This window comes from Marmota monax, unplaced genomic scaffold, assembly GCF_021218885.2.
Source record: "Marmota monax isolate L192 unplaced genomic scaffold, Marmota_monax_Labrador192_F-V1.1 WCK01_AAM20220418_F8-fsc00036, whole genome shotgun sequence".
Taxonomy (NCBI): Eukaryota; Metazoa; Chordata; class Mammalia; order Rodentia; family Sciuridae; genus Marmota; species Marmota monax.
Window position 1 is genome coordinate 4,051,252 of NW_026694491.1, and position 24,003 is coordinate 4,075,254.

Genomic DNA, 24,003 nt, shown 5'->3' on the forward strand with positions numbered 1-24,003 from the left:
GGAGGCCATGCTGGGGGAGGGCAGCTGGGGGACTTCCGAGGCAGTGGGACTGGGGCTGGGTGGGGAAGGGTCTTTGGAGTCTATCTGGGGACCACAGGACACTGGGGAGGTGCACAAGCAGAAGCCTGCCCAGTGCCGACCTGGCTTTCTTTAGGAGGCAACTTCTGAAGACACGGGTGTTATGGGGCCACCCAAACCAGCACCTCCCATGCTTATCTGGCTGTGGATCCTGCCAACAGTCCTTCCTCTGTCTTAGTCAAAACATGTGGGAGGGGCGTCTCTTCTTTCTGCCGGCCTTGGGGTAGTACCCAGCAACACAAGGAGTGTAAGATTCCAGTCTGAGCCCAGGGGCCTTAACATGGGATCCTGCAGCTTCATAATCCTGAGTGTGGACTCCTAGGCTGCTGGGCACAGTGGCACAGGCCTGTAATCCCAGTGGCTTGGGAGGCTGAGGCAGGAGGTTCACAAGTTCAAGGCTAGCCTCAGCAAATGAGCATGGTCCTAATCAACTTAGTGAGACCCTGTCTCAAAATAAAATATAAAAAGGGGTTGCGAATCCGTGGGAAAGCACCTCTAGGTTCAATTCCCAATACAAAAAAAAAAAAAAGACTTCGAGGCTGAAAGCTCTGTTGCTGGCCAGCTGATACATCATGGATCTGTTATAAACCTCCTGGAGACTCAGTATCCCCAACCTCTCCAATGGGTCCACTACTGACCATGAGGACAAGTGCATCAGGACTTAGAAAACGAGTTAATAAATGTAAAAATACCTAGCACAGCGCCTCTCCATACACGTGAGCTTCCCTCCTTATGTTACCAATTTGGGGTAGGAACTGAGCGCAGGCAGGAGGTGGGAAGAGGCTGCACGAGGAGCAGCTGGTAGATGGTGGGTGGTGGGTGGTGTGATGTGAATGTGAGGGTTTCTGTCAGTTTGTCTACACAACCCCTCAATTTTCCTGCAGCTAAAAGCCTAGAAGCAGGACCGCTGGTGCTGGCAAACGCAGACTCGGTGTGGGCTTGGGCAACAGCCTGATGCAAGTGGATCTGGCAGGCTGCGGGAGCTTTGGCAGGAGCCTGCTCATCAATGCGGTGTTGACGGTGCTCCCAAGGCTCCGGCTCATCCTTGTTCCTTAGCAACTGCCCTATTTGGGGGAACTCTGTGTGCCGTGGGGAATCTGGCTTGGAAGCCCAGGCAAGACAGGAAGCACCCCCAGGTGACATGCAGTGTCTGTCCCCTCCCCCTGTAGCCCAGTCCCCTTATGCCGGCTGCTACATCCCGGGGCAAGGTGACCAGATTGGAAAACCTCCACGAGGCAGCTCAGCCACTCCACAGGTCTCAGGCAGCTTCCGGGCCCAAATGCTGCAGAGAGGCCCTGGCTACCCCTTTGGCCCCCAGACAAAAGCCCGGTTGCCATCTGTGGTCCTCTGAACCATCTGAGCAACGGAAATGGGATAAAGGGAAAAGGGACACCCAACAAAACACACAGGCTCTCAACACTTGGGCCCATGGCTAGGCACAGAAGGTTCCGTCCATACACAGGACACCACCAATGGAGTCCAGGACAGATGGGTCTTCCGTGGAATTCCATAGCCAACAAAGATGTTCTAGAAAGTTCTGCGATATGAACATTTGCTGGAGTTTTGTTCTTCCTCTGCTGTGACAACGTACCATTTTATCTTCACAAAATTTATTTTGGGGATTTAAGAATCCCACCGGGGCCTGGCTTCTTGGCACGGGCAGTGGAACTCGGGACTTGTATTATTAAAACTAACGTTCTCCTGCCTGAGCGCACACCCAGTTTATAATGAATTGCCCAATTAAGTTGAGAGGGTGATGCGTTCTTCTTCCAGGAATATGTTGCCAATGACTTTGTCCCCACTGTTGTCCCCTAAACCCCTTCCAATGAAGTGAAGATGACCCAGGACACTGTGAGGCTAAGCCATGGACGGGGGAAATTTCTCATTCTATCACCATTATCATCTGCTGATAAGAAGGGAACTGGCAGAGTGTCCAGCCTCCCCCTGGGATGAGCGTTCACTGCCAACAACCAGGACAAATGGTCTGTTGGATGGAACAGGATGAGGGATTGTCTGAGCTTCCAGGTCTTTCTGTAGCAACCTAGAGAGCCTGTGTCTCTGGCCCCTCGTGAACAGAAGACAGCTGCCCGCCCCATGTGACGCCGGCCTCCACCATCTTCCTCTCCCCGCAGGGGTTTCTGGAGCAGGGCCTGAGGGCCCTGGCACTGCAGGTGTGGTGGGGCCAGCTCACCGGGTGGGGAGAAACGGGTTCGTAGCCAAAAAGATCAGAACAGTAGGATCTGATGTGAAACGGTCAATGCCAAGAAGAGGAAGAGGAGACGCAGATTTTTATTCTAAAATGTGTAATCTGATCACGGGGCACTCCCTTGCTTTCATGGCTCCGTCAGATCTCGCCAGAAAGTGTCAAGGATAGCATGATGTACCCCGTGTTCCACTCCCCACTCACATTCCAACCCCGTCTCTCCCTCCGTCCCTAAATAAATACTCTGCGCTTGGAAAAGTCACACTCTTTCACACTCCCTGCCTTGGCCCAGGCTGTTCCATTCTGGTATATTCCTTTCCAACTTTTCCCAGCTGGGTAAACTCATTCTCAGGCCTGGAGGCCCAGGCCAAGTGCCCTGACCTCGGGAAGCCTTCCGTCTGCTTCTCTACCAATCCCCAGGAAGGCTGAGTTATCATGTCCATGGTAGCACTTCCCATGATTGGGAAGACATTTTTTGATTTGCATGTCTGTATCCCCCATGGGCTGCTGAACAACCCCAGGGTGGGGAAGGGTTTTGTCAGAGGAATGGCTGAATGAATAGCAGAGGTAAGGGAAAGGGACCCTGTCAATCAGAGGCAGAAGCAGGCTAAAAGCAACCCAGAACTTCTTTAAGAAGTGCAGAGATGCCGTGAATCTCAGGAGTCCCTCCTGCCCCTTGGATCTGGTGCACAGGTGTGTGGCGGTTGTGAGGGCCCGATACAGGTACGCTCCATCTCACCCTGAGATGAGAGATCCAAAAACTGATCCCGCCCAATGTTGTTAAGCAACAACCAAAAAGGAGCTGTTCGCCTGTTCATAAATACAATCTCTGGAAGAGATCCCTAAAATTACATCAGTAAATTTACCTTTCAGAAAACTCAGTTTAAACCTAAGAGGGGAAAAGAACAACCCCACCCCAAACTGCCAACAATCGCCACTACATTAACAAACCCATCTCCTAGGACTTAAAGTGACACTGCGGAAAACAAGCTGTGTGGTAGGGGGCGACTGTGAGATGCCCTGGCTCAAAGTAAATGCCCTGTGCAGCCTCCACCAGCTCCGGCTTCTGCACCTCCATGTGCAGCCACAGGTGCTTTCTGTGCCTACCTGTGCCTCGGAGCTGGCCAGGGGTCCTTCAGTCCCCAGCCCCCCCGGGGAATACAGCATGCTGCTCCTGGCCTGGGCATCTCTCCTGTCTGCAATGCTAACTGGGTTTGCCCAGCAGCCTTGTCAAAAGTTGTGCTTGGGGAAGGTCATCTTTGGCAGGAAAACCCTGACCCTCTGACCTTGCCTTGTATGTATGTAGGGATTCCAGAGAGATGCAGGTGGGGGAAGGAACTGCAGAGACTGGAGCTAGATCTCAGCCACTGCTGACCCAGGAGCCCACGGGGCCAGCTTCTCTTCCCATTTCAGCTGTCTATTAAAGTCTTCTGCTATTCCAGATCATCCCAGTTCCTAAAGACTCTGAATCCCTCCAAGCCACCTTGTTCTTCTCCACCCTGCCTCACTCTGGGGACCTGGTGGTGGCACAGTGTGATGCACCTGCTGTTGAACTATCGCTCCTGTCTCCAAGTCTACTATTACCCCTGCTGCTGGGTTGAGCTGCTGTTTCTCATGAGGAGCAGCTTTCTTTTATGATTTGCTGAATCTGAACCCTCATCTCCAAGGCTCTCCTTTTTCCTATGTAATTTTGAAAATCCAAATAAAAGCCTAGCAGTGTCTGAAATGTAGGGACACATTATAGGTAGAAATGTGTCACCCCTGAAGGTCCTAACCGCCGGTACCTGTGACTGTGGTCCTATTAGAAACAGGATCTTTGATTGAGTAGAGAGAAGTGATGGGAGGGGAGGGGAGGGGAAGGGGGGAATGGAAGGGCAGCAGAATAAAATAGACATTATTATTGCTGTGGGTATATATGTGACTGCATGATCAATGAGATTCTGCAACCTGTACACTCAAAAAAATAAGAAATTATATCCCATCTGATTCAAATGTATGATATGTCAAGATCATTGAACTGTCATGTGTAACTAATTAAAACAAATAAAATAAATAAATAAATAAGAAACAGGACCTTTGCAGATGTGACCAAGTTAAGTTGCATTCATACTGTATTAGGATGGGCCTTCATCCAATGACTGTGTCCTTACAAGGAGAGTCACATAGACACAGAAGGAGAACACCATGTGTCAACAGAGGAAGAGAGAGTAAGGTGGCTACAAGCCAAGGCATGCCAAAGACTGACGGGCACACAGAAGCAAGGAAGAGGCAAGGAAGGTGCCTCCAGCCATTCAGAGCAGCCCAGCCCTGCAGCTGCTGACACCTTGACTTTGGACATCTAGTCTCTAGAACTGTGGGAGACTTCATTTCTGGTGCCTGAATCCACCCAGAGCTTGTGGTCATGTTACAACAGCCCCAGCAGCCTAATGCAGCCCAATAATCAGAAGGCAGTGAGTTTTTTTTCCCCCTTAATTGATGCAACTTCTATGACACGAGTGATTTGTACCTGAATAGAACACATTTGCACCTTTGTTTAGCATTTACTGAGCAGCTAATACGTGCCAGAGGTTGTGCAAGGTATCAGGGCAACAAAAGAAGTTCTGCGAGAAGGACACCTGTATAAACAGATGACTGTGACATAAGGCAGCAGGATTTACAAGCAGGAATGACGACTGGCATGCACTTGGTGTGGCATGTGGACCTACTGAGTACCTGACCTGGTGCTAAGCACCCTGCACACATCCTCTCTCTCAATCCACAAGCCAAGCAATGAGGGGAGGCGCTGTGATTGCCCCTGCTTCCCCTGGGGGAACTGAGATGGCTGAGCTCTAATTGGGGCACTGAATGCACAGCCCACAGGGGCGCTATGGGGCCCAGTAAGCTGGGAGGTTGCTTCAACTTGGGGTGCCTGGGGAAGTATAGGAGCTTGATTCGGGAAGCAGGAGGGTCATATAAATTTGAAAGTGCCTCTGTGGAGTTTTCGCAGCAGTCCAAATAGATAAACAGACCACAGATAGAGAACGGCTGCTGTCCATCATGAGGCACTAAGGAGCAGGACCAGGGCTCCTGACATACCCACAGTGAAGGCAGCCGCCATTCCCAGGACCTGGCACCCGCTACGTCTGCGTGCCTGTGCAGGAAGGGGGTGTAAAGGTTTTTATTTCCTTCTCTATATTCATTTGAATTTCGCAAATTAGTCATAGAAAATATCACCACCCACATTATTACTCTGGCTAATGCTTTGTCACCCCTACTGTGTCCTGGTCACTGTTCTCATCACTGCACGTGTGTCACTGTGGCTTGTCCCCTGCCAACCCATGGGGTAGACTTCACTGAGGCCCAGAGAGACAGGGAGAACTACCTCCACCAGAGCTGGACTCCACCCCAGACCACCAGCCCTACACTGGAAGCACCTCGCTATAGTAACCCCAGGGTGCTGGTGCCAGTTTTAAAGGAATGATGACCTCAGCCCAGTGTGACATCAGGAGCACATACATTATGTCCCTCTGTCTTCTGCACAGCTTTGTACACATTTGCACTTTTTTTCCTCCTCTGCCCATTTTTAATATCCTGGAATGAGCTAAAAATATAACATATAACATATAAAAATAATGATATTCTCATGCTTGTCTACTCTGGCAGGGAAACTTCCCTATTAGGACAAACCAAGGGGTTGCAGTTTCAGCCAAGAGTGAAAAGATTAGAGCTAGCAAAGGACAGAAAGGGAACTGGCTGCCAGGCTAGGGAGTGAGTGACCCCCTGTGTCCCTCGCAGGCTCTGGGAAGAGTGAGGGAGATGGAGGAGAAAGAGGGGGAAAGAGGATGAGGGAGAGGAGGAAGGGGGAGGAAACTAGGAGGGAGAAGGAAAGGAGGAGAGAGGGGGAGGGGGAAGAGGGAGGGGGAGGAGGGGGAAGAGAATGACCACAATACTGACAAGTTGGATCAGTGTTGTGTCCTCAGGGTCAGCCTGAGGACACCAAGGGCACCCACATGGCCCTGAGCTTCACATTCACAAGGACCCTGCACAGACATGTCCCTCAGGTTAGAGATCCGGCCATTTAAGGCGGCCATTACTGTAGGTCAACAATTGTCAGCCACTGGCAGTTGGATCCACTTTGGTCAGTTATGCAACATTGAAAGTGTTCACCATAAAATGTAAAATAAAGCATCCCTTATGTCGCCTCCCTTTTTCCTTATCTCTCCCTTCCCTCTTTACTTCTTCCTCCTACCCTCTTTCACTCACCTCCCTTCTTCCCCTTTATCTTCCTCCTTCTTCCTCCTCTTCTTTTTAAACTGTGTTAAGAGTCTGCTACACGGGAGGCTGGGATTGTGGCTCAGCAGTACAGTGCTTGCCTAGCACATGTGAGGCCCTGGGTTCCATCCTCAGCACCACGTAAAAATAAATCAATAAAATAAAGGTACTGTGCCCAACTACAGCTAAAAATATATAATTAATAAAAAGGGTCTGCTATGGTTTGCAGATGGCTTGATGTGTCCCCCAGGAGTTGGTGAGTTGGAAGCTTGGTCCTCAGTGTGGTGATGTTGGGGGCAGGGAACCTTTAAGAACTGGGCCTGATTATGAGGGACTAGGTATTTGGGAAGGCTGCCCTCAGGGGAGATTAATCCTCTTATGGGACCTCAGTCCTGAGACAGTGGGTGGTTATAAAAGAGTGAGACTGACCCCAGGTATTTTAGACTTCCTGTCTTATCATGTAATTTCTACCTCTCACACATGCTCTTACCACGCACGGTGTCATCTTCCATGTTGGGATGCAGCCAAGGGGCCCCTCACCACATCAAGTGCCATGCTCTTGAGTCTCTAAAACTATGAACTAAATAACCCTCTTTTCTTTATGAACTATCTAGCTCCAGGTATTTTGTTGTAGCAATACAAGATGGACTAATAAAAGTCTAACTTTTAATCTTACACATCCCTTGAAAGCACTTCATATGGAAGAGTCAAACTGACATGTGAGCATGCATGTGTACATGTGGGATGTGGAAGGAAAGAAATGGCACATCCTCTTCTGGTGTCCAAGCCTGAGATGACATAATAGGACAACAGGCTTCTCCTGCCCAAAGAAGCTCCTGCAGTCACTGTGAGGTCCAGGCTGCTGCTCAGAGGCTGCTCCAAAGTCACATGCAGGGTCCCTGCTTTGCCCCAACAGGAGGGGAAATGGAAAAGACTGGCAAGCAACCCCCAGTGGCTGCCCGGGCCCCAAACCTTGGGCTCAACATTCTACACAGCATGTGCCTGGATTTTCCAATACTGGAGTTCTTGACAACAAAGAACATGTTCTTGTTGTGATTTCTAGGTTCTAGTGCCCTTGGGCAGCCTGACTGCCTACCTGGAACTCAGATGTACCAAGGAAGAGAATGGCCCAGAAGGCAGGGTGTGCGCGTGCCTTTGGCTAGGAAACCACGCACACCAGCTGGGCTCAGATCTGGGCTCTGCCACTCACAGGCTTTCAATCAAAGCCCCATGTTCTCACCTGTGCAAGGAGGCGGCCCTGGCAGCATGGGTCCCATGGTTTAAAGCAGACAGGGGTAGGAGGTGCTCAGCACGGAGCCTTGGACACCTAGTAGAAAGTACCCAATATACTTGGAGGCTATGAGAAACACTTTCTCTACAGACACGAAATATCTGCGACGGGGAATCAGGTGCCGTGGAAATGGCAGTGACAGTCATGTCCAGCCAGGAGATCCCTTCCCGCTATAGAGACACCCCTCAGCCCCACTCCAAGCCCCAAAGAGGAAGAGGTGAATGGAGTCGCAGACAGAGGCAGCACTGCTCTCCTTTGACACCTTGATTTAAAACAATGAAAACGCCAAGCTTTTAGGCTTGGAGCCAGCAGGGAAGCTGGACTGTTTTCCTTCAGGGTGCCCCCGATTCCCAGGGCAAAACTTAGAACCTGGGGGAAATGCAAGGCACCACACCATCTGCCGCTTTCAGACAGTGCAATTAGCAAGAAGTGCTCTTCCCTCTTAGTGGGACTCTGCATTAAGTCAGGGTTAATTAATTGCCACATTAAAGGAAAGCACCTTTAGCATTTCAATGACATAATCATATGCAATTACGATCCTATAAAGGCACACTTTATAATTAAAGATGTCTTCACTTCCTGAAATGTGTAATCCTTATGTCTTCAATTCCAAAGAGGTTGGCAGACAGAAGGCACTAAATATAGATCAGGGTCTACTATTTAAATCAGTTTTTAATTCACCTTTCAATATGAACGGTAAACCAGAACAAAAGCTTACCGTTATGATGACTGTAAGTCTTCATGTCTATGAGGCTAAATATTCAGCCACAAAAAGATTTGAATAGAAACGGTCAACAATTACAGGCCTAAAGTGGTTCTCCTAAATGGTGAGAGCTTTGCCCCAGAAGCACTTGAACCACTTGTCCAGGAATGCATTAAAACTCACCCCAACTGTCTCTGGCAATTACGCTGTATTTTCACTTAACCAAGCATTCTGTTTTATCTCTGTGACTCAGAAATGCAAATAGGCTTTCTTGTGATTAGAGAAGCTTCCCATCAAATTGTAAACACCATGCACCAAACACTGTTCAAAATACCCAACCCGGAACGGACAGGTCAGTCTTCACAACCAGCCTGAGATGGGCACTCTAAGGATCCCTATGTTGTACATGGGGGACACTGAGACAACGGAACCTTAAAAATCATGTGTCCATGCCCCGACTGCTCAGGAAAGGTCCTCCTGACCGAACTGCAAACCAGAAGGGAGAAAACAGACTTTCTAGACTTGAACACTCCTTATGTCCCTGGAGCAAGTCAATGTTAGAGAAGCCCCGCAACCTCCTGACTTCTAATTCCTGTGGCTAGTGAGATTCTTCAACCAACTGCAGGTAAAAGACAGAGAGAAAATAAAATCTGAACCACAGTAACCTCCAAAAGGCTCCAGAGAAGGGAGAAAGATCCTCCTAACAGGTCTTCTTAGAAACGGCCTTAGGGGCCCCCTCTTTTATCTTCTAACTTGATTCATGAAGCACCACTATCTGCTTTCATCCCCGGAATAGGGAAGGGGACCCCCCTCCCCCCAGGCTGGCTCATGCAAGGTCAAGGGTTTACCTTGTCATAATAGTATCGCAGCGCTCTGCTCAGCTTATCATAGTTCATATTTGTCTTGTTTTTGCGGAGTCCCCAGAGCTTGGCCACTTCTTCTGCTTTGAGGAGCTTGAATTCACCATCGTTGGAGGTCCAGCAGATTAGATGCTCGTGTTTCTGGTCCAGCAGCAACTGCAACAGGAACTGCCACAGCGTGATTGCACTCTCCATACCTGGGGGGAGAGGAGGCCAGGTCAGGAGCCACCCGGCCGGCAGGGGACAGGGGCTGCAGGATGCCCCGCTTCCTCCAGTGAGCCTAAGAGAAAGCCGCCTTCCCTTCCACCCCACCCGGTACACCATCGGAACCCCACTCAGAACCTCACTTGGAACCCGGTGCTTTCTGGCTGCATTTTTTTTAAAAAAAATTTTGTTTGTTCTTTTTGGTTATCCATGACAGCAGGGATTTCTTTCAGTATATTCATACAAACATGGAATATTATCTCTGCATTTTTGTAAGCAACTTCGATCCAGAAGTACAGGGAAACCCTGTGACCCTGGGATTCACTACACACATCCCAGCAAGGAACAGCAGGGCACTGGGATTGATGTGGAAAACGATGAACCAAATGACCACATGTGGAATGAGTCCCCAAGGTCTTCCTGACTTAACACCAGTGGCTACTCCTGCCCATACTGCCAAATCCTTTGTTGGCCAGTCTCTAACCAGTTATGTGCTGAAATGCGGTATATGTGCTAAGTGCATTTATACAGGAGCCTCTAAGCCCTCTGTCACAGCCCTGGATGTGACTGTCCCCTCCTACAATATGTTGAGCTTCCAGAAGAAGGGACTCTGCACTGCCACTCTGTACTGCTGCAATCTCATAATACAGTGCAAGGCCCGAGCGTATCCTGTGCCACCAGCAGATGCCACAGAACTGAAGAACCAGTCCTGGCCAACGGAAGCCTTCCCCAGGCACTTGTCCTATTTGCAGGTACACACATGGAGAAGTGCTTTCTCCCACTGGGAGAAGAAACACTAAAAAAAGGGCTTTGCTCTGACGATGGAGGAGAGTTTGTAGGTGCTGTTCCTTCTTCCTAAAATGCTGTTCCCTTGCTTCAGAGCCTGGTGAGAATCTACTGGTCCAACCCGACCCAGCTCCTGGGGGACCTGCTAGAGTCTCTCAACTTCTGTCCCTGGAGGATATTCGTTAACGATCAGTACTGGTCCTAAAATAATTACGAAAACAATATTAATGATCCATTGGTTTGATCCTTGTTTGCTTAATTAGGAAGTAGGAAATGGCTGGGCCAGCCTCAAGGACTTCACTGTAGGTCAGCTGTCGGGAGCGGATTCCACTAGAGCCCTCAGTTTTGATCTGTGCAGGATGGACTGATGTCTCAGCGCCGGGCCAAGGAAACCAGGGCAAGACCAGAGGGCAGAAATCTGGCTTCCGGAATGGAAAACGCACCAGAGAGGAGTCACGCCTGACAGAAACGAGGGATCATCCTCTACTAAAGTAAGGGCACAGAGGACAGAGAAGTCCTCAGGACAGTCCAGGGTACAGCAATGGGCAGCGGAAAAAAAAAAAAAGATGCATGACTCTGGGAGATCTGGCAGCCAGAAAAAATGGCCTTGGAAGGGTTGTTTGTTCTAATTAATTTTTATTGGTGCATTACAGCCATACAGGATAGTGGATTCAGCAGGACATGTTCACACACCCACACACAATAAAATGTGATCCTCCTGCTGGGCGCAGTGGTGCACACCTATAATCCCAGCGGCTCAAGAGGCTGAGGCAGGAGGATTGTGAGTTCAAAGCTAGCCTCAGCAAAAGAGAGGCACTAAGCAACTCGGAGAGACCCTGTCCCTAAATAAAATACCAAACAGGGCTGGGGATGGGGCTCAGTGGATGAGTGCCCGTGAGTTCAATCCCTGGTACCAAAAAGAAAAAAAAATGTGGTCCTCCCAGCACGGGAGGGTTACTTGTACCCATCATCAACACCACAACTCCCCACTCACCCGAGACAGTGATGACAATCATCCTTCTCCCTCTGCACACAGGGATGGACGTGAAAATACCCAGTCACCCCATAAGCACGTGTTTCCTTATTTCCTTTTATAAGTTTTGCCAGAAGAAAGCATCTTATTGTTTTTTGGGGCGAGGGTGCAACACTATGGAAGGGAAGCAGATAGGGGACGCGCTCCCAGTACCCACGGGGCCTTTTCTGTATGGCATTTTTTTTTGGTGCTGAGGATCAAACCCAGGGCCTGCCCATGCTAGGCGAGCGCTCCACCCACCGCTGAGCCACAATCCCAGCCCTCTGCATGGTATTTTTAAGGGGGTTTATTCCTTTATCCAAGTCAACATTCGCCACAATGGTCATTCGGTCCACACGACAGTAAATCATTTCACTGTTGCTCAGAGCCACCCCGAGTATGGTCAGGCCGACTGCTGGGCTCCTCAGCACCTCATGGGCTCCAGCTCCCAATGAGGTCCGCCCTGCGGATGATCTGCAAGGGGGCCACACGTGTAGTTCGTCACTGGTGCTAAGAATTGCTAACCGTTGCCTCGGCCAAACACTCCAGACTGAGCTTTTAAATACCTTTGAAACTTCAGGGCATGCTCAGAGGAACTCACCTGAAAGGGCAGAAAGCTGCCCGTGGGCTTGGGATGTGGGGGGAAGGAGGTGCTGGGTGGGAAAGTGGTCGGCCACCAGCCCCCTCTCCACCTTCAACTGACAGGGACCATCAAGTTCCCAGTGGGACAGGAGGCAACAGAAACGTTGATGCAAATGTTTGACCCTGGGGAATTCCTCACGGTGTTCCAACACTGTGGATTAGAGCCCGTAGGGTAGACCCTTCCCTCCTTCCCAGGGTCAAGCTGCTGTGCTCCACACGACAGTGGACGTGGTACTTTCTTCCCACCATGCTAATATCGAAGCTTGGCCACAGGCCTTGATTTGGCCAACGGACAGTTGGGTATGTGTAGCACCATCCTCATTCGGAGTCAAGGTCTGAAAAGTGTCACATCTACACTTTTCCTCCTGAGTTGTGTGAAGCTGCTGACCCAGAATGAGACCATGGAGCCGGCATGAGCTCAACCCAAGACCTGGAGCCCAGTTTTACCAACTCAGCATGTAAAGCAGTTCCCCTGAGGCTGACTGGTGAGAAAATAAATGCCACCGTAAGCCAATGATTCTTGGGACCATTTGTTACGCAGTACTGTGACAGCCAAAGCTGACTGTTACAACACCCAGCCCATTTGTTCCTCCCTTCACGGGGTGCCAATATCTTCATACTCCTGAGCTCACGTTCACAAGGCTGCAGTGTGTCCAGACTCGTAAAAGCATGCTACCAGATGTGGGGGCATGCTGTCTGGGGGAAAGGAGGTGCTTGTTTCAACACTGTGACTGGGGAGGATGCCCTTCTTATCCGTGTCTCTACTCAGAGGCCCCAAGTGGGCTGAGTGGCAGCCAGGGATGCTAAGGCCACAGCCTGAGGCCAAGACAGAAGGGAAGTGGGGAAGGAAAAAGGAGGCGCCCAAGAGCAGAAGGGGAACAGGCAGAGGAGGGCATGATGAGCATGAGGACCCCCTGCTTCAGGGGCTGGGAACCAGGAGTCACAGAGCGGCCCCTGACAACTCTCAGGCCCCAGCAGGGCTCGGGTGGTAGCTGGGTGCCTGGGGGCTCACTGGAGGATTATGCAGAGGGGCAGACAGTGAGCAACTCAGCTCCACCGGAGGTGACTAAGGGAACGGGCCCCAAGTGTCTGCAGTGGCCTGCCCAGTGCAAGGGCCTGTTCTGCTCCAGAGCTGTCTTCAGCCTCTCCTCGACCCTCCTCAGTGAGTCAGGTGCAATGACTGTACAGTCACACAAAGCTCCTCTGTGGGAAATCCCGCCATGCATTGCTCAGAGACCCATCTCAGGCGGTCCCCTTGAGCTTATGATCCTATCTGCAAAGAGGGGGCACTCCTTCCTGCTCCCAGCAGAAGGCATTCTGGGAGGCCAGGGTGGCCCTGGGCAGCTCTGCCCCTACACCTCCCTGGCCAGAGCCATCTATGTGATTAAAGATGGGTGCTAGGTGGGCAGGGCACAGTGGGCAGCAGGCTACCAGCTGACCACCTGGCTCCTGTCCTCTCCCTTTGAGGGAACAGACTGTGTTTCTTTGACATTTAGTTCCACTGTTGATTCAAATGATGATGAAATTGAGTTTCATAATTTACTGTTGTTTTCACACATAATCACACGTTCTGTTCTATCACACCTCTGCCAGCTGTGAATTTTGCCCTCTGGGTTGTTGGAAAAGAAAAAAAAGTTTCAACACTGTGACTGGGGAGGTTGCCCTTCTTCTCCGGTGAACACAGTCCACGTGAGCAAATCCATCTGAAAAAAAAAAAATGATGTTTCTCCTAATTTAATTCCTCAACGCCTATAGTCCTTAAGAAACTCTGATACCTTAACACACTAATACAATAAAGTCGCATTTATTCTGGAAGCCACTATAAAGGAATGTAATTCCAAGAAAGCTGTTGAACTTGAGACTTAACATGTGACACATCATTATGTCAACGGAGGCCTGAAGTTAAGAGATTTCATGAGCTTAAATTCATTTAGTTCACTGCCCACGAAGCCCAGCTTAAAATCTGCAGAACATACGAAAGAAATGCTAGAAAGCTTTTAAAAAATGCTTCCCAGATAATTTTCTTTTGGTTTTTAAATTAACATGTATGAACTCACACATTAATGGGGTTCAGTGTCTCAACACATGCATACAGCACACAGTGATCAACGGGGTAACTGGCATTTCCCTCTCATCTCAGTTTATGGTGGGAGCATTTGAGCACCTCACATAGGCCTTCAGAAAATACACCCTAGGTTGTTGTGAGTGACAGTCACCTCTGGACTGTAGAGCTCCCAAATTTATTCCCTCCCTCCATCCGTGTTTCGGCCCCCCTCATCCAGCCTTCTTTTTTCCACACCCCCAGCCTTCCCCATCTCGCCTTCTACATCCAGGTCAAGATTTCTTCATTTCTACATTTGCCCAAATGAACTCTTTTTTCCTAATTGGAAAATGTTTTTCTTTCCCTTCCTCTGTCCAGACCTGATTTTGAATGCAGGAAATTTTATCAAGTTTTGTTTTTTTGTTTTTTTTTTTAGGTACCAGGGATTGAACTCAGGGGCACTCAGCCACTGAGCCACATCCCCAGCCCTACTTTGGATTTTATTTAGAGACAGGGTCTCACTGAGTTGCTTAGCGCCTTGCCCTGGCTGAGGCTGGCTTTACTCGTGATCCTCCTGCCTCAGCCTCCCCAGCCACTGGATGACAGGTGGATGCCACCACGCCCCGCATTGCCATTCTTTACGGAAAATCGAGCACTGCACTTTCCTATGAGGGAGCATCAGTCCACTTTAAAAGGCACACGGCTCCTACAGGAAGAGAAGCCCCCTCTTTTCTGACTTCCTCTGGCCTCACCTCCACCCGTTCCTGCAGGGCCTTTCTATCTCTAGATGGCCTCTCACCATTTCTACTGGAGCTGACCACAGGTGACGGGCACAGCAGTTGGCTTGGACCCCTCTCGACTCCCACTCTCCAAAGAGCAATGCTGCTGCTGTCAGCCTCCCCTGCTCCTTCTCCTGGTTGTTCGTCAGCTTTTCGTCACTATGACAAACACCTAAGGAAAACGACTTAGAGGAGGAAGATTTATTGGGGCTCATGGCTTCAGAGGTTTTCAGCTGCTTCCAAGGCAGAGAAACAAAGAGAAAAGGGGGATGTGGAGGGGCAGGCCAGTGACAAGAGATAGTTCCCCAGGGCACGTCCCCAGTGACCTACTCTCCCCAGCCATACCCCCCGACCAACGGTTTCCACCAGCTCCATTCAGCCTTCAGTGTATGAACCCACTGAGGAGTGAGAGTCCTACAATGGTCACTTCCTCAGGATACTCAGACACTCAACCCTTGAGCCACTTCCACAGCCCTTTTTTAGTTTTTAATTTTGAGACAGGGTCTCACTAAGTTGCTTAGGGCCTCACTAAGTTGCTGAGGCTGACCTTGAACTTGTGATCCTCCTGCCTCAGCCTCCCAAGCCACTGGCTTGTCCAGTGCTTGTCAGAAAACAGAGAAACGGGAACCTTCACACTCTGTTGGTGGGAATGTAAATGAGCACAACCACTATGGGAAACCCATGGAGGATCCTCAAAAAATTAAAGATAGAATTATCATATGACTCAGCAATCCCACCGCTGGGTACAAACCCAAAGGAAATGAAATCAGTGTGTCAAAAGGACATCTGCCCTTGTTGATCTATTGCAGCACTATTCACAACAGCCCAAGATCTACAATCTCCCTAAATGCCCCAATCTTCAGATGAACAGACAGACAATATGGTATATGTACACAACGGAGTACTATACAGTTCTAAAAAAGTGAAACCCTGTTATGTGTGATACTAAGGATAGTCCCGGAGCACATTATGTCCAGTGAAATAAGCAGAAAGACCAACACTGCATGATCCTAGTCACAGGAGAAATCTAGACAAAGTCAGTCTCACAGAAGTGAAGTAGCACAGCGGTGAGCAGAGGCTGGGGAGAACAGGGGCAGGGAGGGGCACTCGGTTGCAGGTAGACAGGAGGAACAAATTCTGGGGCCCTACTACACAGCCGGGGCACTGCAGCCAACAATAATGTATTGTATATTTCCAAAAAGCTGGAAGGGGATGTTGAGTGTTTTACCACAAAGAAATCGTAAATGTTGGATGTGATGCATACACTAATTATCCTGATTCAATCATCCCACAGCTACGCCTGTATCAAAACATCACACTGTGCCTCGTAAATATGTACAATTATGATGTCAAGTACTTAAAATAATAAAATAACTTGTCAAGTTTGAATCGTATACAGACCACCTTTAAAAAAGCAGGGAAACTGACAAGTTCTCCCTATTATAATTTTTATTATAGTCTCCCTTAAATATAAACAACAAAACTGGATATGAAGCTTCTCAAGATGATTCGCTTTTTGTTTTTGTTTTTTTTTTTTTTTGGTACCAGGGATCGAACTCAGGGACACTCAGACACTCAACCATTGAGCATCACATCCCCAGCCCTTTTTTTAGTTTTTAATTTTGAGACAGGGTCTCACTAAGTTGCTTAGGGCCTCACTCCTGGGTATTTGGGACACATCAGTGAACAGAAAGGTCAAGGGCTTCTGTCCCTCTAGAGTTCACAGTCTAGTAAAAGAAGAAGGCCATGAGCAGCAAGTCCTGATGAACTTAACTACATATGTGGGAAGATAAGGGCTATGGAAAAATGAAACCAGAGCCAGGTAGGGGGACAGGAGACCAGGGCACACCCGCAGGGGGTGGCCGAGGTATCGAGGTGGTTATCAAAGGCCTCATTGAGAAGGTAAGGGAGGAAAAATTCCTGGGTTAAAAAAAAATAATTTTCAAAAGGTTGTAAAAGCATGGCTGCCGTACAGACATAAAAATGAACACATGTCAAAGATGGTATTTTACCCATTAGCCATCAAGGGAACTGGCAGATGTTATAATGGGTTCAGGAAAGAATTTGAATAATAGAGGCATTTATAGATTAGAATTGCTGAAAAAATATGCTAATGGAGACAAAACTGAGGTTGGGAGGGGAGTCAATGAAATACTGTGAGACAGTACAGAATTTGCATTTCTATAGAAAAGAATTATTTTGCTCCCAGTTCTCTATAATTAACAAGGTTGTAAAATAGCTTCCATGAAATCAGAATTATACCAGGGGTCTAGACAATGCAGAGTCTAGACATTGCAATAGTTTTGGGGGTTTTTGTTTTTAACTAAAACATTATTTTTTATATATCTGGAAAGTGAGAGAAGGAACTACTTTTGTCTATCAGAAAGGCTGCTTAGTGGATAAGAACAGATTCTGGAGCCAGACCGTATGGGTTCAAATGCAAGCACTAGTCCCATCTGGCTGTTGGTCTTTGGGGAAGGTACTTAACCTCTCTGGGCCTCAGTAGCCTCAAGGGCAAGATAAGGATAGTGATGAAAGTATCTCCTTTACAATGTTGCTGAAGGAATCACAGAAGTTACTGATACTCTGTACCTGGTACACAGTGAGGGCTACTTAGATGTTAACTGCTACTACTGTTTAAGAAACAAGGAGCCCTCTTCATAGAGCAGGCTGATATCACGTGGCCTTCACCTGGCTCCCAGGCATCATTCAGAAACTGTATCCAATGTGGTTCTTTGTTCATTGGCCAATGACCCCGATACGGGCACCAAGCACCCAGGAGAACTCTGAACAGCATGGCGCCTGCTGTGTGTTTATCAGGTGCCCTAGTGTGTGCTTCTATTTATTTTTTCAGACTATCAACAGAAATGAAAACACAGTGGTAAATTCTTGCAGATAATACAGATTCCAGAGCGCCTGTTCTCGGCTCCTGCCTAAGCAGCTCTGGTGAAGGTGCTGCACCTGGCCTCAGTGGGGTGCGGTGGGGGTCCCACTGTCCCTGGGGCTAGCCCTGCTCCCCTTCATCTTGTCCCCTGAAAGGGGCCAGGGAGCCAAGTGGATGAGACTGTTGGATCAGAGAGTGATGATTAGGAGGGATGCGGGGAGGCAGTTGCCGGGGCAACAGGCAGAGAAGTTGGGAGGTGGCCCCCAGTCAAGAGGTGGTACCCCTGGCCCCAAAGGGGACATTTCTGCAGATTCTAAGGGATTGTTTTCTGCCTTCTGTGTTTAAACCTCCTGGATTCATTCTTTAATCTGGACAGAGTCTCAAAGTGAAAGATGCTACAAACAGAACATGGTGTATTGTCCCAGTGTCCCTCTCTGCCTACTGGAGCTCTGCTGGGTCACATGACACTAGCTCATCCTCAGGTGGCCCACCCCTCTGCCTCTTAGGAGTCACGCTCCTCTTCTTGGAGGTGGGTCTCCTCCTGTCTGCCACAAGGTGGCGCCAGACGCCCTAATGTGCTTTGGCTGCACAGAATCCTTAGGTGAAGTGGGGTTTTTGCTTCCATTCTCAGATGTGGAAATACCCACCTATTTGCTTTTCTATTGATGGCAACCTAGCACTTCTCCTTGCATGTTCCGGGTTTCATTTTTCAAGTTTCACTGGGGTGGAGCTGAGGAGGCAGAATGATCATCTTTGATTTTCTTAAATTTTTTTATGTTGTGAAAACTAATGAAATTAACCAATTAAAAAGAAAGAAAAATTAGTTATGAAAGCCCCAAGAAAGGAAGAATATTCCTGTGCAAATACACAGAGTAGGTGCTCAGTAAGCATGTGTGGTTTTGTTTATTAAAACTTGCAGGGTTAGTAAAATGAGGAGTCTGAGCTCTCCCGCTGAAAACCTACCAACTTTAACTTTGTAGTTTAAGCATCTACATGTTTCTTAACCACTATGTTATCATTGTCCAAGAGAAAGGGCAGAAACCACTTTGTATTATAAAACAAACCACACTGGAACCAAGGAACTGGAAGAAAATATTTTGTATTATGTGGAGTTCGCAATAACTAAGCACAGAAAAACCTTAAGGCATTGAGTCAATAAGGATAACTTGATAAAGCAGCCCTTACAAGTTCAGAATTGTTTTTGTTATAAATAACAAAAAAGTCTGTGAGGTGAAGCTAAGATTATTAAAATTTATTTTCAAAAAGCATTGTAATTATTGTCCATGATCACATGTAAAAAATATATATATGCATGAGACCAAGTTCATGTCCCCCAAAGCTTTTCCATTAATTAAAAAAAAATTGTATTCTCCTCTGTTCTAAAATATCTACAGATTGTTCATTTTTTAATGAACAATGGGAATAGGAAAAAAGGAGTAGACACACACTGGTCCTTCTGTGGATGTACCCTTTATAATTTGCATTGTCTTTTAAATAACGCTTTCAACTGAGGAAAGAGAGACCTCTCAGAAGAAATCACTGATTACCACTGTCATAACAAAATATATAATTTCCTGTGTGTATGAACCATCCCTCTCTCCTTCTGACACTGGGTTGTTTCTGGGTAAATTAGAAGCAGTTCAGTTAGTTCACTGGTGACTTTTATATGGGTAAATATTCTCTGGAAAAGTAAATGGATGGTTACACTGACTCCTGCTGAGAAAGTATCTTTGGGCCCTTCTGACTTCCTCCGGCACCCTGAAATTCATGCCCCTTCCCACCCCCACCCCTACCCCTACCCCCTGCACAACCCAACCCTATCTTATCCCATATTTTCAGAGAAGGCCCACATCAGGATGGGCAAAGGCCTATTCTCAGTCCAGGTTTCCTCACCAGGTACCTCTTTGATCTCTAAACTTGGCAAGTTCCCCAAATTTCTTAAGGTTCCTGATATAGAGTTTATTCTTCCTGGGCTTGGAGAAGAAGAGATACTCCATCTGCAGAGTAAAGAAATAACTGATTGTTCCAGAAGCATACACCTGTTTGTGCCTCAAAGACGCAAGTGATTTAAATAAGATGGCGTGTGGGGAAAGTCTGAACAGTGTTCTGTAGGACATGCATCATTGCTTTGCCTTCACATTGCCTTCCTATCTGCCTGATGGCAGCTTCCAACAAGGTTCCACAGGTGGGGCTAAGCTGGAGCTATTTATGTATTTATTGGGTACCAGGGATTGTACTCAGGGGCACTCAACCACTGAGCCACATTCCCAGCCCTATTTTTGTATTTTATGTAGAGACAGGGTCTCACTGAGTTGCTCAGCACCTCTCCGTTGCTGAGGCTGGCTTTGAACTTGAGATCCTCCTGCCTCTGCCTCTGGAAACACTGGGATTGGGCATGTGCCACCACACCCAGCTGGAGCTATTTATTTTTATCCATCAGCATCACCCAGCAAATTCCAAAACAACACTGACATACAGCAGGTGCTCAATAAAACGGTGTGCAGTGAGTCAGTTACTTTGGACTTCAACTTCTCTACCCTTACAGCGGGACTGCACAATCCGACTCCTCAAATGAACTAAAGCGCCTGGAAGATTAGTAATTTCCCCCCTCAGAACAAGATGGACTTGCCCACTTCCCCACTGGCTCTGATGGCCAGAGCCCTGCATGTCCCCACCTGGATCGCAAGGTAGCCATACAAACAGAGCGTGAGAGATGTCACCGTGAACATACACACCTCCATTTCATCTCTTATTTGAAAATATCAGGTGAAGATGTTATGGGGCAGTTAAAGGAACGCACGCCTGCCAGATCAAAGCAGCCAGCAGGTCACCCAGGATTCCATTCTGGCCACTTGGTTAACCACATCCACCTCCCCCATTCACCAGTGTGCCCAGGAAACAGATTTAGAAGGCCTGGTCACTGCAGGGAAAATCTTTTCAAGTAACCAACCGCATTAGAACAGCAGACCCTGTCTTGAAAGATGAGTCGGGCTGTAAAATCCTGGGTCAGCCCTGCCCCAGGGTCTCCCGTGGAAGAGCAGGCCCGTGAGAAGGCTTCTCTTTAAGCAGATGGGCTGTAACTTCCCAGCTGTTTTTGGATGAAATCCTGAACATTCACTTTCTTTGCAGGGGCTTTTGTTGTCCCCGTTGTTGGCATGAAACTTTTCTGGCTTGAAGCACATCCCCCTCCAGTTCTCGGACTTGGTAACATTAAGCTTCCTCTTCTTCTGCAGGTTGCGGGCAGGAAACTGGAAAATGGGCCACAGGAAACCTGGCCTCCCACATCTGTCCCACTTTGTAACTGCAGCTCTGGTTTCATCTGCTCTTGTGTGTCAGCTGTGTTAACCCTCAGCACGACAGCCAAACTCTGCTTTCTCAAAGATCACTGATGTGCTTAACTGTCCGAGAGAACTCTGAGGATTTCTGGCCTCCCCAAAAGACTTAACCATATGAATTCAACAGGGGAAAAAAAAAAAAAAAAAAAACCCTAAGCAGATTCTCCTAAAGTCATTTGGATCAAGAGAGCATGGAACTAGGAACAGGATTCATTCCATGTGTTATTACACATAGTTAAATCGATCTAAAAAATCTTATTTTAGATAGCATTATATATATAAAATATAAAAATACTAGTGGTCCAAGGCTGCCTGATGGATTTTAATTGGCTACGTTCAGATAGATAACATGAAAATAAGCTGTGATCATACCTCATTATATGATCATACCTCAATCTCATTATGATACTATTGCAAATTGTTTCCTAACTATCACCACAATTAGGTTGAACTATATGAAATTACAGTTTTTAAGACCAACAATCTTAACACTTAACCTAAAATATGTAATCATTCACACAAAACAGATGTGTGTGTGCATACACACACAGACACACACACTCAGTCACAACCCCAGAGCAGGATCTTCTTCATGTATTTGGTTCATGGATCCTTTTGAGAATGTGAGAGAGGGGGGAAAATGTGTGTATACATACAGACACAATCAATGTATCAGTCAAGAGCCCTGTTCTAAAGAAATGTTAGTTCTAGCCTCTACCACCACCAATACTGAGATTCTATGGAATTCTCAAGGCTCAGACCAAAAAAAAAAAAAAAAAAATCCACTCACATAGAAGCTTTTCCTTTTTAATGCTGACATGTAATGACCATGTATGTACCAGGCATGGTGCTGAGTGCTTTATACATGCCACCTAAATTTCATGCTTAGTTCACTATGCTATGTGGAAGCCAGGACTTAAAATATGAAAGCAGACACTGGGCCCCAGGAAGGAGAAGGACCGACCGACACACATCCAGGAGCATCTGACTCACAAGTCCACGTTCATGATCACCATGCATCCCCCGTGGAGGATTCCCTTCTTATATGCATGGCCACTGCTACTCGGAGATGTCTCCTGCTAACGTCAAATCCAATGCAACGTTCCCACTAGGGATCAAGACAGGAAATATCCTTGTTCCTCTCTGGGTTTGCCTCATCTGTGACTCCAATGACTCTGACTGAGTTCTGTTTCAAAAAAGAACCTTTGAACTGATCCCTGCCACTTCTTTCTAACCAATTTCCTCTGTTAGAAGATGTGAATGCCGGTTTAGATAGGCCAGGTGCGCCCCACATAAGATGATCAGCGTTGGCTCTTGAGGACAAGAGATGCTAAGGATTCTAGAACTCAGTTCCTCCTCAGATACAGAAACAGCGGTCCTTCCCCTGGGCGTGTGCACACGGGACAGTGGAATCAGCGTGGAGCTCATAGGATACCTAAGGGAGCAAGCCTGACCCCTGAGAAGGGCCTGAAACACATGGGCGTGTCCTGTCACTCTGAAATGAATCATGACAACCACTCCACGTGGGAAGGAGGCCATGCTGAGAACCCCACTGAAACTGTGCGACAGCACCTGGATGGCATCCAGCCCCCAGCGGGGCCTCAGCAACTTTCCTGGGAAAAGAAACACCTCAAAGAAAGGCCTGTCCCAGGTTCTAAGAAAGTGGTGTCCAGGATTGCACCGAGAAACCAGGCTGCCTGGCCAGCCAGTGAAACTTTTGAAAATCTTGCCAACTGTCCTGAAATCCAAGCTTTAATGAGTTCCCCAATCTCCAGTACTAACCTCTCCATCCCACAATACTCTTGACTCGTATGTTTTGGAGGCCTTTGCTTGAATGGAAAATCTTTTGCCCATTTTCTGTACTATTAACATTAATAAAATGGAATCTGTGCATTCAGGGGGAAAGGGGGGAGTTTTACACATTCTCACACTGCCCAAGCCTCAGCGTTTGTGCCATCTGAAGCAGAGGGGTCCGCTCCTCTCCTTGGGGTCTTCTTGCTTGTAAAAGGGCAAATCAGGCCAGCCCCAGTCCTCTCCTTACATACTAGCAAATCGTTTTTAAGATTATTTTGAAAGTAACAAAAAATGTAATCTAGGCTAGAGATGTAGGAGTGGTAGAACGCTGGCCTAGCATGAGATCCTGGGCGCCGTCCCCAGCTCCGCAAAGCAAATAAACAAAGGAATCCTTTTGATCTATACATTGTGGAAATGATTTTTGAAATAAGAATGGAAGACTGTCTTCAGCTCCAAATAAAGCCTTAACAGAGATTTTTTTTTCCTCCCTTAACATCTATGGTTATCTTACCATTGAAAAGGTATTTACTTAGAAATTTTAAGATGGCTTTACAAAAGTCAAAATAAAGGCAATCTCACATCCCACTTCCACAAGAAGGAAACCATAATCTTTTAGATAAACTTGAAAGCTGGTAAAACTGGTAAAGAAGCTGGTAAAACTCAAAATATATACTCGGTGCAACGAGAACACTTCTGTATGATACAGAATGATGGTGGTTTTTCCACATTCAGAAACTGAGACATTTCCTGCCAGAGCATCCTCCAAACTCTTCTATTGTGTAGAAACTGTAAAATCTTTCTAAATCAGGACTTCCTCCTATTATGCTTCAGAGGCGTCTTTCTGGGAAGGGTAGATCCAAGGCAAAAGGTAGGAATTCCTGCAGCACCACCCAGTGGAAACATTAGAAGAAAGGGGGGGGGGGAGATAAAGTGTGTTTCAAGAAAGAAAAGTCATGTCTCCGCTCCTCTAATGGAGTCGGTCTCTGTTTCTTTGCATCCATGGTGAGTCTGCAATGGTTTCTGCCTACATGTGTACACACCCGGGGCCACACCTGGGTCAGGAAGGATGGTGCAACCCTGGGAGGAAGAAGTCCCAGGTGGGGTCAGTTGTGAGCTGTGACACTGTCCCTTCCTTTCAGA

General features: G+C 47.7%; 1 protein-coding gene across 1 annotated transcript in view; it reads right to left on the reverse strand.

Annotated features, from left to right (window-relative positions):
• Elk3 (ETS transcription factor ELK3) overlaps positions 1-24,003 on the reverse strand; it is a 64,379-nt gene that overhangs the window by 28,506 nt on the left and 11,870 nt on the right. The window contains exon 2 of the mRNA XM_046419282.2: positions 9,375-9,583. Coding sequence (XP_046275238.1) covers positions 9,375-9,581 — 207 coding nt within the window. The 5' untranslated portion in view covers positions 9,582-9,583. The remainder of the gene's footprint in view (positions 1-9,374; positions 9,584-24,003) is intronic.